This window comes from Apaloderma vittatum, unplaced genomic scaffold (genome assembly GCF_000703405.1).
Source record: "Apaloderma vittatum isolate BGI_N311 unplaced genomic scaffold, ASM70340v1 scaffold7171, whole genome shotgun sequence".
Lineage (NCBI taxonomy): Eukaryota > Metazoa > Chordata > Aves > Trogoniformes > Trogonidae > Apaloderma > Apaloderma vittatum.
Genome location: NW_009699531.1, coordinates 1 through 17,404, shown reverse-complemented (window position 1 = coordinate 17,404; position 17,404 = coordinate 1). Strand labels below are relative to the sequence as shown.

General features: G+C 39.8%; 1 protein-coding gene across 1 annotated transcript; it reads right to left on the bottom strand.

Moving 5' to 3' along the window:
• Positions 1-16,959, bottom strand: MCMBP (minichromosome maintenance complex binding protein). The gene is made up of 15 exons (XM_009878411.1): positions 16,879-16,959; positions 14,913-15,053; positions 14,481-14,522; positions 13,923-14,024; positions 12,389-12,518; positions 11,679-11,830; positions 10,852-10,952; positions 8,863-9,032; positions 7,850-7,973; positions 5,368-5,485; positions 4,548-4,713; positions 2,328-2,461; positions 1,545-1,709; positions 1,072-1,160; positions 1-508 (listed from the first exon to the last, which is right to left on the bottom strand). The coding sequence occupies exons 2-15, from the start codon at positions 14,985-14,987 to the stop codon at positions 382-384; spliced, it is 1,695 nt and encodes a 564-aa protein (XP_009876713.1). The 5' UTR covers positions 14,988-15,053; positions 16,879-16,959; the 3' UTR covers positions 1-381.
• Positions 16,960-17,404: the final 445 nt, after the last annotated feature.

Below are 17,404 nucleotides of genomic sequence, written 5' to 3'. Positions count from 1 at the left end.
TCCCGTCTTCAGAATTCAGCCAGTCAAGAATTATAGCACAAACTTATTCCACAAAAGAGCTTACCACTGCTGCATATGAACGGTTCTGGCTTAATTTTTCTTAAAGGAAATAAGTTTACACAACTTCAGTATTAAAGTTTAATATCAAACAATTTGCTCATTGTTACCAATTTTTCAATTACAAAACAGGCTCCAAAAAAATTTCATAAAATATGTTTAACTGGCTGAACACAGAGTTAAGGGTGTTCAGGCTGCAAGGGTAAATATCCATAACTTTTTTTGGTATAAATTATCTACAAAAACTGATATAAACAATATTCCAATCTTAGTATGGGCTCCATCTAGGATTAGACAAATTTTCATAGCAACATCCATGAAATATTAAAGTTCGTTCCCATTAACACATTTTTGCTGCTGCAGTCTGGCTTTACGTAACGCCTCCAGTTGCTTTGCTCTCAGCCACCTCTCCCTCGACAGCGTTGTCTGCCCCGCGCTGAGCGACAGGAACCTGGATGGGCAGAAACCGCAATTAAAGAAGAGCTCGTTCATATGCCGGGTTAGATAAGCGAATACAGCACAAAACCAGCTTTCTTCCAGTAGTCTATGAGTTAGAAAGGGAGGAAGAAGCACTTTGCCAAACTAAGAATCTGTGGCAAGAGGAAGAGAAGACTCCAGGTGCAGGTCGCTGAGGCAGCCTCACACAACTACAGCCAAACTGCAGGCTGCGACCACGGGCTTCACAGAATCACTGAGGCTGGAAAAGCCCTCTGAGATCATCAAGTCCAGGCTTTGGCCCAACACCACCACACTGGCCAGACCAGGGCACTAAGTGCCACATCACGCCTCTCCTTAAACTCCCCCAGGGCTAGTGACTCCACCACTTCCCTGGGCAGTGCATCCCAGTGCCTGAGCACCCTCTCCGTGAGGAAGGGCTGCCTGAGATCCAACCTAAACCTCCCCTGACGCAGTTTCAGGCCCAGAAGAGCACAACCCCCAGCTGACTGCAACCTCCCTTCAGGTGGTTCCCAGCTTGCCCCAAAGTCTTCAGTGAGGTCACACATCACTACCCACCGTGCCACAAGCAGAGTTCTGTGCAGGTCGTCAGCCGTTACACTCTCAGGGTCGTTCTTGCGCATTTCCACAAAGTCTTCTTCTACTGCCTGCAAACAACACAGCGTGTAATTAAGGGGCAAGAGAAGAGTCTTCACAACAAGAGAAGCTTTTAAAGGAGCCAAACACTGTAACTGCCCTTAGATTACATGAGAAACATTTCAACTTGTTGCTGTCAGGAAGCAAGCCTGGGTAAAATTGAGCTAAACCTCAGCTTTGAAAAGAATGAGTTTTGGAAAGCAAGCAAAGCGTATACTGGAATACTCAAAGAGCAGAAACACATGCTCAGGACAACAAAATGCGTCTGTTTAGGTTTTAGAAAATTGTGAGAAGAATCACTGCCAGAGAGAGCAATGGTAAAGTACAGTCGCTTTCTATTCAAGTGCTTTCTACCCAAATATACCGTTGAAAACATACAGTGAAGTCTTCCATACCTTGGTCACTTCATCAGATATACTGTAGTCCAGCAGTCTCAATAAACTTAGATAAATGCGAAATTTGTTCAGCACAGAAGGGAGCACTGCTGTTAGGAGGCTGTTCATATACTCTTCCATGTTTGGTGGAATTATCTGGGGTTGCAAGTGGACTTGGCAATCTGACTGAAAAATAAAATTACATACCATCTCCTTCCACATCCTGTTTTTTTTTTTTCTATTCCAAAACTAATTTAAACTCTAAAGCAAAAGAAGTCGCTATTTCCCAACATTAAGGTAAGACAATTCATTACTGAAATATTTAACGGTTCCCTTTCTGAAAACCAGCATCAAGTCCTTACTCAAGCAGGAGCCAGCTACTGAGAGGCAGGAGAACAAACACTCCTTTTATAAAGCTGGAATGCAAGAGATCAGGTATTTGCAAGCTTAAAGCTGCTCAGTTTTCTTAGGGTCAGTGCCAGACCTTTTGCTCTTTATTTATGAGCCCATCCCCTCAGAAATTGCTGCACTAAAGCAGGAGGAGCGGCGAGCCTGCAGGCTTCACCCATCGCTGGGAGCGCCATTAACGACCTCAGTCGCTGCCTGGCCACGGCTGAGGAGGGAAAGTCAATCTCTTGGGTTTCCTCCAAAGAGGATTTTGGCTTGGCTGCAGCCATGACTGAGAAGGTGGAAACTAACATGTCACCCCTGGTCACAAGTTTGCTCGTCTCTGGAAGGGCAGAGCTCTAAGTAAGGAGCTACCACCTGTAGTTATTCCCCGAACTGAGGAAGACCTCGCCATACCGGTAGGAGCGATCGGCCCTCTGAAGTGATGAGAACATTAATATTGCATGGGAATTCCATCTGGTGGTAATTGAAGTCATAATCCACCTTCTGCCAAGTTATCAGGTTTCCCAGCGCTGTCACGTTATGCACACCTAGAAAAGCGAGAACAAATCACAGAATCATGGAATGGCCTAAGCTGGAAGGGACCTTAGAGATCACTTTAATCCAGGCTCCCTGTCACCAGGGACGCCACCTCTCGACTAGATCAGGCAACACATGGGGACCGAACAGGAATCCTCAGACAACTGGACCTAAATAAACATCAGACCTATTTTTTTTTTTCCACAATCTGTTTCTAATGAGCAGCTGCTACAAAGATTCTCATAAGCATCTTGTTCCTTCTTGTGTCTGTGGTATCTGCCAGAGAGGCAACCATTTCGTGGAACCAAAATTAAGAATTCTCAAAGGATTTCAAGCCTCAATTTCATCTGCCCTAGTATATGTGTTAACAGCTAATTTTTCATTGGCCCTACAAAGCCAGGTAACTATTTACAGAGGAAAAAACCGTCTCTCCTCACAAGAGGACAAACCACTACCAATTACCTGACAGAAACTGTAATTTAAAAGTTCACGGGGAAAAAAAAAAAAAAAAAGAAATCTGGCTGGAAGAAGAACACACTAGATAAGCTAACAAGACCAGAAAAAAAACCACCAACCCCCAAAAACCCACTTGCTATCATTTTGCCAAATTTTTATTAAGTCCATTGCCTTACCTGGAACTAGGTTATTGATAATCTAGAAGGTTAAGATTGACAAGTTAACTGGTCAAATCTTGGAATTCTCCCTTGGAAATACCAACACATACCCAACAATTTGGATTTCTCTTTAGCAGTGTTACTGCACCAAATGACATATCTCTGGCTATATTTTTGCCTTTAATAAATCAGCATTAATTTACTGTAACTAAAAGTGAAGTTAGTAAGTAAACATTTACTTCTGGGGCTTTTTCGCATTTGAAATCTCCAAGATTGAACTTCCAAGAGTTCCAAACCAAATACTAGATCTGAAGATACTTATTCTTCTCTAGGATTAAATTTTGCTCCCAACAATGTTACAAGGAATTAAAAAGTTGTACTTTAACTTTAAATTCAGTATAGAATGTCATCATGCTAACAGAAATGAAATAAAATCAACACACCTTTTTCTGCAACTTTTAATACTTAAAATATTAATTTTCATTAAATGTTGAGGTTTTTTAGACATTACAGTCAAACATTTTAGGAAACCAAGAAACCAGCACAGCACAATTTTTCTGTGAAGGGTTGGTTTTTGTGTTTTGACTTTTTTTTTTTAAAAAAAACCAGACAATGCAAAGATTTCTACTAGTTTTACTATTTTACAATTTTACTTGAAGCAGAGTAACAAAAACATGATCCTGAAGACTCAGAAACAAGTAAATAATTTCAATGAACTCTGAACAGCAGTGATTAAAAAAAGATTTATGTTTCTCAATAGAATCGACCTGAAATCTGAACCTCCCCAGTTCTACAGACTAAGTGCTTGAATGGGACAGGGGACTGATACTCCTCAGGGACGCCCAATAAGCCGCTAGCACCACAGCCTAGCAGGTTTCTCAAGAGAGTGTTTTTATTTTGAAATAAAGTCACTTCCAGTGACTTCCTATTCTTCTTTCCTTGATATCACCACAGATATTTGTACCATGCATTCGGCAGTTACTGAAGCATATGCTTCCCCCCACTTCTTCATTTGTTACCACAGGAAACTGAAAGGAAATTCTAATTAATCACAAGTATTTCGGTTCAAAGAATTATTCAAATCAGTGGCCTTTTCCACCAAGGGACAAAGACACCATCCAGAGTTCTCTACAAGCAAAATTATACTAAACAAGGAACCCTAGTGTTTCATTATCAGTCATTTGTGGTCTCAGGCAAGATATTTTGACTCAACAAAAGCATTTCTGAGCAAAACACCAGAAAAATTAAGAAATTAAAATAGGGGAAAAAACACCCCAAGGGATCAAGTTGTGTGTGAAGGCTGCAGACGAGCAGGAAGTGAGTTCAAGCAAGGAAGTAGGATATGGAAACCACAAACAATTTTGTAATACAAAATTATCACTCAGGCACAATTAGCATCCCTGTCTTAAAATATATGAACTTTCAACCTTGCAGATGAGATTTTTTTTTTTTTTTTTAGAAAAACCAAACCAAAAACGTCTACCTGTGGTGTCAAGCTGTCCTTGCTCGAGCTGAGTCTCGTCTACCACAAGGGAGGTGTTGCTGGCGAGCTGCAGCACGCCGCTCACTAAGCGGTTGGCTGCGTAGTCTTTGTGAGGGATAAATCGTGAGTGGTTCATGTTCTCGATGGTCATTTGTAGGCGATAGGACTGCAACGAAAAAAGAAACTAATCAGCACATTTCCTCTCCTCCAGATTCCTCGGTAAATACTGCTGCCTTTAGCAAGAGCTATAACCCTGGCTCTCCATAGCAAGTAAAACAAAACGTGTCATCAACAAAATGGAATAACATTCAGACATTTGAGATAAAGTTTAAGTACTTTAAAAAAAGAATTTCCCAAAGGAAAATAATGCTGTTGAGAACTCAGAGCAGCTGTACTGCACATCTAGCACGAGCAAAACAACAAGGAGATTTATTGCAGCAATACAATTATTATGACCCAAATGGAATTACTGTGACTTTTTTGCAGAACAGTATCCATGAACTCAGGAATAAATAGAAACAACATGACAATTAAATGACCTGAGTGTCTAAATGTATCAAACCAGAAAGACAAAATAGCACATGTAGCATCTGTCTGTCAGTTTAATACCTAAGAGAATATGATTTTTTTCTGTATTTATCCAGGGAAATAGACTTCAACTGACAGGCAAGCACTATTTTCACCTGCCATCTACAACAGACGGCAGGAGCCTGCCTTTAAGAAGCCTACCTTTAACTAAAATATTATTTATTTGATTGGAACAATTAGCCCAACATCTACCATGGGAAATATTAAAGCACTATATTGCCATTATTCTTACTGCTGGGACAAGGTGCTGGATGATGCGGTATATGTGCTCTGTGAAGATGCTGTTTCTTGGACATCCGCTCAAGTTGACCGCGAATTTTCCCAGAGGAAGCACATCTCGTCTTGCATAACTAAACCAAAAATAACACAGGTTAGGCAAGCATCTGATTAAACAGGATGAACACGGGTATCAACCAGTTTGGGTGCTGTGCAGTATCTCTGACAGCTAGCAGGGTTTCAATAGTGACACACACGTAAGTAAGAGCCAGCTTTTCTTCCTTTCGTCCAAGGAGCTGAGTGAGGCTGAAGGGTGCCTGGCAAGGTTTTGCAGCCTCACACAAAAGCAGCAAGTTGAGAGCGCTCGAGATCCTGCACTGTGCCTGCCAGACGTTCCGTTCTCCTTGTGCTCTACTTTACTGAGTAAACACACTTCATCTTTTTCCTTTCTCACTGACCAATCTCAGTTTCCCTGTTTATCATGCCTGTTGTCCCGGCTTGAGCTGAACAGAACCACTTCTGTTCAGCGATTTTTACTGTTCTGCTCTTCTGATAAGCTGCACTTTCTGGAGTTGGCAGAATTTTTTTGCAGACAGTGTCTGTACCAGAAGAGATAACACCCGATGTTTACAGTTCCTGCCTGGGACTGGGATGCAGAAAGGCTTGTGCTTATACCTATTCCTGTAGTGACCAAGGCCACTGCTGGCTCTCCTGTGCCATGGGGGTGCCAGGAAGTAAAAGGGGTCAAAAAGAAGTAAAAGGTTGCACCCCCAGTGAGTTACAGACAGGACCGGTGACCAACAAGAGTATTCCATTCCATATCCGTCGTGTTCAGTACAAAGGTGAGGGATCACAGGGGTTAAGGCCTTTTCTTCAATGGCCAGCATCCAAGGAGGACTCTGTCTGATCCTCAGCCTTTGATCCTGATCCTGAATTCCCAAATCCAGCTCCTGTGTCTGGTCCCCCTCTGCCCCAGTGCCGCCTGCTCTGCAGCACCAGTGGGGGTTGATAATGGGAGGGAGCCAGGTTTGATATCGGATTTGTACATATTTGTATACGGCTCATTATTTTTATTATTTCCTTATTAGTATTCTTATTGTTTTATTGGAGCTGTTTTAGTTTTCCAATCTGTAAGTGTCTCTGCCTTATTCTGACTCCCTTCCCATTTTGGGGAGGGAGGGGGGTTAGAGACCACGTGTCAGTGGCCGGCCCAGCCCGAACCCTCAACATTTGTTCATTTCTTTTATCTGCTCTCAGCTTCCCTTTCCCGCTTCTTCCTGTGTATCTTCTCCTCATTCCTGACAAATATCAACTTTTTTTTGATATCAGCTAAGAGAGAAAACACGTCCTAGTCTAAGTGTCAGAGCATTCTGAGCCCTACCAGAAAGAGCAACGTGTGCACAGAATGAAGGAGCCAAACAACTGGGACTGACGTACTCATACTGATGTGGGGCCAAGGGTTCAGGACAGACTGGAAACACAAACCCATTATAAATCTTGTCAGCTCATCATTACGCCGTGGCGTTATGGTTGAATCTACCTTGATACCACGTGTCTCCCTGAGGCTGAGAAGCATCTTACAGCTTTTTACACATCAGGTTGCAGGTAGGAAGGAGAAAGGTAAAATGCTGAGTCCAATTACAGCTCTGCAAACACTTCTGTTAAACAAATGTGTTGTGCTATTCACTTCGTAGTAGAACAGAATTTCTGAAAACTATACCAAGTGATTTATTTACCGAGAAGTGGGTCTTTTTTTTTTTTTAAATTGCATCTATTTTCATTTTGATGAAAGACTAAAATTACATCTGAGTCTGACAACTATACGTAATCTAATCAAAACATATTGTCTGAAGTTTCACACCTGAAATTTTAATGAGTCAAAGGATGCTGCTCTTTCATCCAGTGACAGTTTAAACCAACGTAAGAGAATGTCGAAGTGAATCCACTTTGATCAGCCATGAAGACAGATCACGACGCACGCACATTCAGCTACAGCATCAGCTTTGGCGGTAAAGCTCTGTCACAAGCTAAACAGCGGTCACTTGAACTTAGCATTAAATATATGTCTACATTTAATTAAACAAATTCCCAGAATGTACCTTCCAGTACCTTTTAACACCTCAACAACAATTACTGCAGTTAGTAAATGCCATCTTGGAGAAGTCAGCTGTATGTCCTATTCCATAAAAGAAGCTTGAGACAGAAAAATGTTTTCATACCTCTGTTTGAAAGTGTATCTTGGAGATTTTGTCCAGCTCTCAAAGGAAAACTGAAAGGCTACACTGCCACAAAACTGGCCTTTTAACAAAACTGTTATTTCAGACAATTGAATCTGTTTACTGTGTCTATTGTGACTGGACAACTCTAACTGGACAAAAAACTACTGGAGTAAGTATTATTTCTGTCATTTTTTTTGCAGAGTGGCGAAGAATCCCTTAAAAGGAGATTTCTTTTAAAAGATTAACATATAAGCTATGAGCAAACACCGAAATACTTACACTGTAGAGATGAGATGCAATATAAGGTATTCAGCAGCCAAACCATCTCCCAGGAGGGCGTGGGTGAGGAACCCAAGCAACTCTGCTCTCACTGGCGACAGCTCCGACATGAAATTGGAAACAACTGATAAAAAGAGCAGAAGACAATAAATGTCAGGAATTGTGCTGCTCTTCACCCTCCTCCCGCTACATATATCTTACTTTTCATTACAATTTGATGGACAAAACACGGTTACCCCAAAGCAGGCTAGAAAAAATAAGCCAACATCCATTGGTTTCCAACTGAGGAATTACGGGCTTTGGATAACCTGAGTCCCTCAACATTTCCTTGGAAATACTTTATTTTTTTAAAGTAGATACTGTGTAATGCATTTACGGAAGGCTTTAAAGTTTGGAGCCGTATTTCTTTAAACTGATAGCCTATCCATACCATATTAAAGGCAGAACAAATCCCCTTACATGTAGCACAGCTCAAGAAAATGAATACAAGGCACACAAGGAGGAAAGTGATAAATATCAGTTAGAGGTTTGCAGGCAATTATTGAATTAAAAAAAAAAAACAACAACCCATAGTCATAGGCCACAAGGAACAGCACAGTAACTTAAAACCAAAATTGCCTAATTTTCCTCACAGTATTATGATTCTTTATGTTGTTACTATGTTTCTTATTCTCACTGAACATAAATTTCACTAAATTGGTAATCTGATTTTCCAGCAATTCACTACTCCATTTGAAAGTAAATAAAACCTTGTGGCTGAATGACCTGGCAAAATCCTTGGGCATACAGAATGCAAAACCAAGTTTCGTATAAATTTCAGAAAAATAAATGTATAAATATCACACAAACATTTCCATCTTGCCCAGTTCTGTAGCACTGAATGGTTCCTCCACTTAACAAAATTTAAATTCAAACTCTGTCATCGACGAGTCTGTCTTTAGGTAAAGAAGTATTTGCTCACACATCCTAGGGAATCACATGTTCACAGAGCGAGTTCCAGTTCAGATACTCACAGGTTTTACTCTCCTCTTCGTTAAGGCAGGTAGGCAGTAACGGGTTAATGTGCTGTAATTTCTGTGCCAAAATCACGTGGATTCTGGGGACTAAGGAGGCAGGAGGACTGTGCACTCGCTGCTCTTCCGCAGTGTCCATGCACTCCATGGGATCGAGGGCTGAGCTGTCCCTAGGAGAGAGCAAAGCACAAACGGGATTTAGGAAACATCCCATACGAACTTCTCTCCGTATGACTAAGAGCAGCTGGAACCAGGCCAAGGGCAGAGCCGCCAGAACAAACAACACCCACTCTTGGTAGTTCCTCCCATATTCAAACTGCCTTCTCCATGAGTTTTATATAATTGTGATTTAGTATTCATGGTGTTTATAATGATACAGAAATGTCAAGGCATACTTTGGACAAAAAAAAGTAACCTGGATTCTATTACTTTCAGAAAATAATCAAATCTTACTTTTCTTGGGGAAAAAAAAAAGCCACAAAAAGCAAACAAAACCCCCAAACCTAAACCCAAACATCCCAAACAAAACTATATTTATCATTTGTTTCACCATTTAATAAGATGTAGCTTCAAATGAAGTGCTACACGCTGTTCTGTGCAGCATGTACTGAATGAAGTTGAAACAGTAACTTTTAAGAAAATAAGGTAACAACTTATTACATTTGTCTGTATATACATCTGTGAGATACTGGGTTCTGGACAACAAGATCTTCTAGACAGTCACAAACCAGCTACATCACTGACTGAGTAAAAAATAAATAAATTAGGAAATACACCCTAATGTACTTCAGCTGAATCTTGGCAGTAATTGCTTTGGATTTTAAGGTTACACAAGCTCTGCTCTCCCTGATGATGCCTTACAAAATTCCTTGCGGGTGGTTTTCGCTTGTTACACAGAAACCAAAATCCCTGAAGTGTCTCTGTCACACGATAGCAAAGTTTAGCACAAATTTGATCAACTGGTACTGGTTTTATAAGCGGAACGGTTTTATAACTGTGAAGCCACTACAGCAGCCCACCACCAGACTATCCCGTCTTTCCATGAAGACTTTTTTTTTTTTTTTTGCATTCAAAACATTGCTAAATGGCACCGTTTTGTCTATTTGTGATAGAATGACAGGCAGGGAAAAAAAACCCCAACTACTACCTATAACAGACCAAGTGAGCTGTCAGTCCAGGATTAGGTGTCAAATGATAACCAAAAGCAGCTGGCCAGGCTGAGTAACTTGGAAGAAATTGTCACTATAAAGGATTCATGCTGTGCTCTCGATACTGTACTTATCAAAAAGACAAATAAAATCACCAACAGAAACCATTTAAAGTGCAACGGTTCAAGACATCAGTAGCGTGTATGTTACATCGGTTTTATTTTTAAAATGAACTTCTTGTATCCTTCTGGATTAGTTTGTATTCTGTTAAAAAGTAATTGCGGGAGAGCAGGTGAAACAGGGGGTTTCTATCAGTGGTATAACCTGATGATATACCTCAATTAATGAAAAAAATCAACCCAATTTTTACTTGTTTTGGTCTTTTTCATTCTCCATGCAGACACATCCGAGGTGTTTATGGTAACAATCTTCACAGATCAGAAATTATTTCAAAAGCACATTTAAAAATTTTAAAGCTTAACTGAAAGCTATGTTCACTATTGGCTCATTCACCGAGTGTTTAACAGGCACGAAAGAACACAAAAAAGATTTAGCTATAAAGCAGTATCTGCTTTATAGACTGCACAACAACCTAAGAAAAGCTACTTTGTGTATCCAAGGGTATGGAAGTACCAAAGTACAGGGGACTTTGGTTTACAGGATGGTAGAACTAACACTCTTCACACCAAGCTTCTCCTAAGCAAAAAAATTCACCTCTCAAGCACGATTGTTATGTATTTGCACATTTTTCCCTGTCTGTATTAAAGGAAAGACAAAGTATCTTGCCTGCTAAAACAAGAATTTCTTTCATTTCTGGATGAGGGCAGCAGGAGAGCCTTACCTCTCTTCACTGTTTACAATGCTCAGCACGGGATCCACAGACAAGATCCCGTACACCTCCAGAACATCGTTGACTTTGAAGCTGTCCCAGCTCTCATAGACCTGCCACAAAGAGAAAAGAAGAAGACACAAAGGCAGGTGAGCCAGATGAAGAACTGAAAATACACAGGAAAAAAAGGAAAAGCCTCAGGAGGCTCAATGGTAGCCTGAGAACAGCCTGTGTGGAAAACCTCTACTAGACCTCAGAGTCATAGAGCTTACATTGGGAAAAATGAGTTTCTCTGATTGTGTGCTTTCTCCTACTGGCATTCTTTGGCTACAGAAACGGAAACAGTTGCATTCTCATCCGATTTATCTAGATTTGCTAAATAACTGCATAGAAACTTAGTGGTGGAAGTTTCATAATCGATATAGCATACCAGTGAATCAAAGACTACAAATACAATAAATAAACGTGTGGTTTGGTTTGTTCCACCACAACCTGCATTCCTTTAAGGGACAAATCCTGAAAGCAAAGTACCAGGAGTCATTACTAGCTACAATATCAAGCATCTAAAGCATCTGATAACAGACTTTTTTTAAAAAATAAGTGTAGTGCAAAGGCGCAAGCTCTAATAAATGCTTTTGAAGGATTTCAGCAATTCAAAGGCAGAACTCATAAAGAGAAACAATGTAGCAAGAAAGAAAAGCAAAGTAATTCCGTGTAAAACCAAATATCTGGACTGGAGAGAGAATTTCTGCGTCAATAAAGCAGGGCAAGGCAAACTAGGGATCCTGTCTGCCTCACCGAGGCCACAGCCACACTCATCATCTCTCCACTTCTGTTACCTTTACAAGACATGCTGGTCCCTTCTCTCCAGGCAATGGAAAATTTAAGTCAAGTGGAGGGGAGCAGTTGGGAGAATTGAGATGATGACCTGCAGAAGCTTCTGTTTCTAATCTCTTTGGCTCCACACACCCATGGATATCACCTCCGCTGCCTGAAAAACACAGGATCCATAGGCCCTTCAAGCACAAGTGCAAAAGTGAACAACTCTCTTCAGTGAGCAACACAGAATTAAGCTAATTTAACAAGACATCTGAGACAAACATACTTAATAATGCAACGCATGTGACAGAAGACACTCGCAAGTACAACAGAAAAGTCTCACAAATGCATATTTTACCTTATCAAGTTAAGTGTGAGTGAGAATACTGGTAAAGATCTATGTGTGTCTAAAAAAATCAAACACAGCCAGAAATCCAATTTTCAAATGTAATCTTTAAACTATGTGTATAATTTTTGTCTAAATTCCCCAAGACTGCAAATGTAATATTTCTCTGCATCTCACGTTTAAGAAAACTAGCCAGTTATTCAAGGTGAGAGTATGCATCAGCAAAAACCACTGGTGACTTCAAAAAAGCCACCAAACTAGTTATGAAGGCTGCGACAACACTACCGATTCAAACAACTGCAAATGTTTCATTTTTTTTAAAATGAATTTTTTGCAAATTCTGCCAAGATATCACAATAACTATTCAGCAATAACGACTGTTACCCATGTGTTGCTCTTTCTGTTTAGACGGATGGAGATCCATATCCTCATCTTCCTCATAGCTCCTCTTGTGGCGACTTGGTGTGTAGGATGTGGAAGGACTAACTCGAGCTTGGCTTGCACTAATATACGCGTAAAATTGTGAATTAAGGACAACCACAGGCTTGGTTGGGAAAATTCAAAGTTGCTTTTTTTTTTTTGTTAAAAAAAAATGCTATTATCCTATTCTGGGCAAAACACAACAATAATTAAAATTGCTATCTGGACATCATCTCTTTAGATACATAAACAACCTGCTTAAGAAGTGTTGAGCAGTCATTAGCTTGTTGAAAATAGAAACTAAAAAACATTAAGTGCTACTCCACTATCGGTCCCTAAAAAGGGCCTTTTTTTAATGCTCAGAGAACATGCTTGTGGTCAGGTACAACTCCAAATCTTTAGAGTTTTTCCTCTCCTACATCTCAACTCCAAACAGCAGACATTATAATAATATTTAAAGACTTGCTGTCTGATATAATTATTACTTCAAAAAGAAACACACGAAAATGTTCACATGCTTGTAAGATATTAGTTATACCACACTTGTAAATGAATTTCGAAAAAGATAATATACTTGTCCTCTTCTTCGCAAGATGGACAAACATTGAAATCACGTGCACTATTTTAATAATAGTCTGTCTCACTTTAAATTTCCATTCCTGCAGTACTTTGCTCTAAGTTCATTCAAAGACTAACTCTGAGCAATTGTTTTAATAGGAAAAAATGCATTAGCTTAATTCTAAAATTGCATTGGCATTCTGTGCCAATGACAAGTCGTTTTCTTAATTTTTGAACTCAAAATATGAAATAACAAATCATTATAGATTTACCATCAAATTCTTATGGTTTTACAAAATGCAATGTCTTAAACTTTCTAGATCTCTCCCCCACTCCCTTGGAGAAGAGAATACAAAATTCCTAAAAGGTGTTAAAACAAGCATCCTGTATCCATTTCATGCAGACAATTCCGCTTTCGTTTACTGGGAGAAACTAACGATGATTTATTTCTCCCAAACATCTTTCCTGTACATACTAGAGTCAAACTACTAAAACCACACTTCAATTTTCCAGGTTTTTGTCTTAACATGCTAAGCCACAGGTACTTTTAGGGGTTCTTGTAGGAGACTCTCACCAGGTAACAGTGTTCTGACTTTGTCAGTAAATGCCAATGCAATATCCATGGCTCAGTGGAAGTTTCTCTTTTTCAAAGTATTTGCAAACAGAAATTTCAGAAACTTTAAACATCCCACCAAGCAAACACGAAAATCAAATCTAAATCCCCGCTAAATCAAAAAGCAACGCTCCTAAATTCATTTGCATTTTATTTGTGTGTATAGCACAGCAAGAAATTTTCCTTTTTACTTTTTCTACACCGACCACCCCTCCTGATTCAACCCAAATAAAAGCAACTCTAAATAAATTTAGCTCCTTAAATCTAATGAGTTAGTTGGTGATCAGTGTTTGTCTAACAGAGGACTAGCTCAGTCAAAAAAGATATTTCTTTCACCCATGCTGATTCACCAGGCACTGGAACGCAGTAGAAAGTCTGTCTCTCCGAGGTGACTGTCTGGGAGGAATTCAAATCAATTTCCTGCTGGGGCTAGAACACCAACAGAATTTTGTTAAAAATCCAGTTAGAGTTTGTCCTCTTTTGTTAAACTTAATCACACAGATTCAGCCAGAAGTTACAACAATCATACAAGACTACACACTCAGGAAACAGCAAAGGGAGTCTGTGCCTATAATGCTTCGATTCTAATTGTACTGAACTGCCAGAAGAAAACTGTTTTCCCAGCAGAAAGTTTCAAGGTCGAGAACGCTTCCCTCCTGCTCCCAAGCACAACAAATTTTAAATAAAACAGAAACAGCTTGAAGCCTGCAGAACTCAGAATGCCCGTTAGCAGTTATGAATACCCAAACCTGATTAATTTTGCATTTTAAGAGCAGTATCTCGGGAAATCCACTGGCAAGCACCAAATAACCTACGCTGCACCTATAAACTATGTCTTTCTGTGTAAGATTTCACCTGAAAATTCATATAACTTGTGTAACTTACCCCACATTCAGCCACATCTCTGTATTTACCAAAATGCAAAACCTGTCAAGAAGGAAAAGGCAATGCAATCACGCTGTTTCCAACAGCATCCTGGATATGAATTTCTCACACCAAAATCAAGGCAGTCTCCACTCTCTCAAAGCTTACAATGCAATCACGCTGTTTCCAACAGCATCCTGAATATGAATTTCTTACACTAAAATCAAGGCAGTCTACAATCTCTCAAAGCTTATATTATTTTAGTAATTTTTTTCCTCAACAGAAATGTAAGAAGTAATGTATTACTGATGCCATCTGAGCTATACAAACAGAATTACTGTAAAAGAGTGTCCAGGCTTAACAGGTTTAACTCAGAAGTTAGAAAAATGTGAGGACTAAAATGGACAAAAATAATAAAAATTTACTAAAGTAATAAATCAGTATTGCACTCACACGTGCATTTGTGTTTGGGTCAACTGTTTCATATACTCCCATGTAAAACTCGGGGTCAAACATATCTTGAACCATGCAGCGAAATTTCACTAAACTGTTGGGTTTCAGGTAATGTACAGGAACATCATTCAGTGATGGAACCTATTAAAAAAAAAAAAAGAAAAGCTTATTATAAACAACTGATACACATTAAGAAACGTTCCGAATCAAGCCAAAACCAGCACAAAAGCTGTCACTTACTCATTCTCTGATGACACAGTACATCCTACCATCCAGTTACTTGCCTCAAACCCTGTAGTGCCATTGATACAACTGTTTGATAATTCAGTGCCTCATCAGGTAATATTTAATATTTTCTGAGTACATCTCCTGCCCTGATCCATGCAGTGACAAAGCATGCACATACCAACACCAGAAGTTTCTGCAATGCTTATTACAGGTAATAGTTATGATTATCAGACATAAAACAGTTCCCAAATTCTTCCAGTTCCAAAGCCACCAGTTCTGCTCACTGCTCAACCCCAACACTGGACTATAAACCAAATGAACTTCAGCCATTGCAACTTCATAAAGCCGTACAACATTTGAAACTAACTTTTAAACTTGGAATTATTGCAGTTGGGGTATTAAATAAAATGCATTACTTATCTTATTCCCACATAACAGCACTTTTACCCTGTATTAGGTATCAGTGGTACCATAGCAAATGCACACACAATTTCATACAACAAAAGGCCATGGAAAACCCGTAAATTAATTTTAAAGTCCATACTGGGGGAGGTTTTGTTTCCATATGTGTTTACATGACAATGGAGAAACAAAAGGAAAAAGAATAATCAGTTCCTAGGTATGTGGTATAACCTGAAATAACAAGACTTGCAATAAGAAGAGAGTTTTCTGGTTTTTAAGTTAAACTCTTTGCTGAACCCCTCCCTGCCACATCCAACACCAGAACGCAACCAAACCCAGAAGCAGCCCTACAGAAAATGCATTTTAACAAGCAAACATATATTCCCTCATATTTCTCTGGATTAAGAATGCATGCTTTCAATTCCTTCTCATGTGCTAAACTTAACACAACTTCACCAACTACACCTTGACTCAAACTATCATTGAAATATTAATTACTGAACACTCTAGAGCTGGAGACCTGACCATTTTCACTTGTGTTTTTAAGCCATAAGCTGAACAGTTTCTAATTCGCTTAGCAGTATTCCAGGATGCATTTTTCATCAGCTTTTTAGAAAAATATCAGCTTTTGAACTCGAGCATGCATGCTTTATTTTTAAACCTAAAGCAGAGCTTCCTCGTTTCTAATTCGCTTAGCAGTATTCCAGGATGCGTTTTTCATCACCCTTTTAGAAAAATATCAGCTTTATTTTTAAGCCTTAAGCAGAGCTTCCTCACTCAACTGTGAAAACCAGATCTGATCCAGCCCAGTAAGACGCAGTATTAACAGAAAACATTTTTTTCCCCCAAAACCTGAAAGCCTGAGCAGCTATGCGTCCGACTCCCACAAGGTTTGCAGCACCACCAGAAAAGCTCATGAGAGAGGGGGAGGTTTACAAACAGCGTTTCAGAAACTTGTGGCGTACAAACGCTTCCTGCAGCCTCGCTGGGCTGGCGTTAAGACTTTCAAAAATGACAGAATTGGTCAGGCTCTGCCATCTACTGGATTCTCCTACAAACAGGCAGCATTCAGCAGCTACGGCCCAGGGCGAAGCAGTACGCTGAAGTCAAGTGGATTGGCTTCTCCGGCTGCACTCAGGATTTTAGATCCTTCCTTTAGACTCAGATTAAAGCGACGGAGATGTAAATAACGTACTCGCAAAGCCCAGCCCTAAAATGTGGAAGTGTACTTACACCACGAAAAGCAAGAACTTCTCAAAAGCACATCAGTGGCAAAAGAGATAAGAAAATTGAAACTTAAGAAAGGTGCAACTCTAAAAGAATAAAACAACCTTACCCAGTTAGTAGCATTATTTTCTTTTAATTTCTCCTTGAAGTATTCGGTTACCTTTTTTTCCCAATCGGCATTCGGAGCATTTTGGGCTACAAACAAAACACATTGATGTGCCCATTAGCGACACATAACGGACTTCTAGTCAGCATTCTCCTAACACAGTGAACAATTTAAATATTTACTTCTATTTAAGACCACTTTATGCCTCTTAGAACTGCACTGACTACCCTTCTTCGACTTTTCAGGCAAAGAGGAACACAGACGCTCTTGGAAGCGAGGAAAAATACCCCAAAACCCTGCAACACACCCAGCTGGAAAGTGGAGGAGGTGAAGTACCACTTTCTGATTGTAGAAATCTTTATTTTAACAGGATTTTAGCTAAAACCAAGACCAGCACCGAAACAGCTTCAGCTGATGGCACCGATAACATCTGCTGACCGGTAACCCACGCATACAGCATTTAGTGCTGTTGAAATCTGAAGCAGCCTTTTTATTATGAATATTTTTTTGTTGTTCCCCTCGCCACCCG

Excerpts from the sequence above, each read along its gene's own strand:
- MCMBP (XM_009878411.1), bottom strand. The coding sequence starts at position 14,987 with ATGGTTCAAGATATGTTTGACCCCGAGTTTTACATGGGAGTATATGAA. Across the intron at positions 14,523-14,912 it reads ACCCAAACACAAATGCACGT|GTTTTGCATTTTGGTAAATA; the intron begins GTGAGTGCAATA and ends CCTTCTTGACAG. Across the intron at positions 12,519-13,922 it reads AATCAGCATGGGTGAAAGAA|GCGTATATTAGTGCAAGCCA; the intron begins ATATCTTTTTTG and ends TCACAATTTTAC.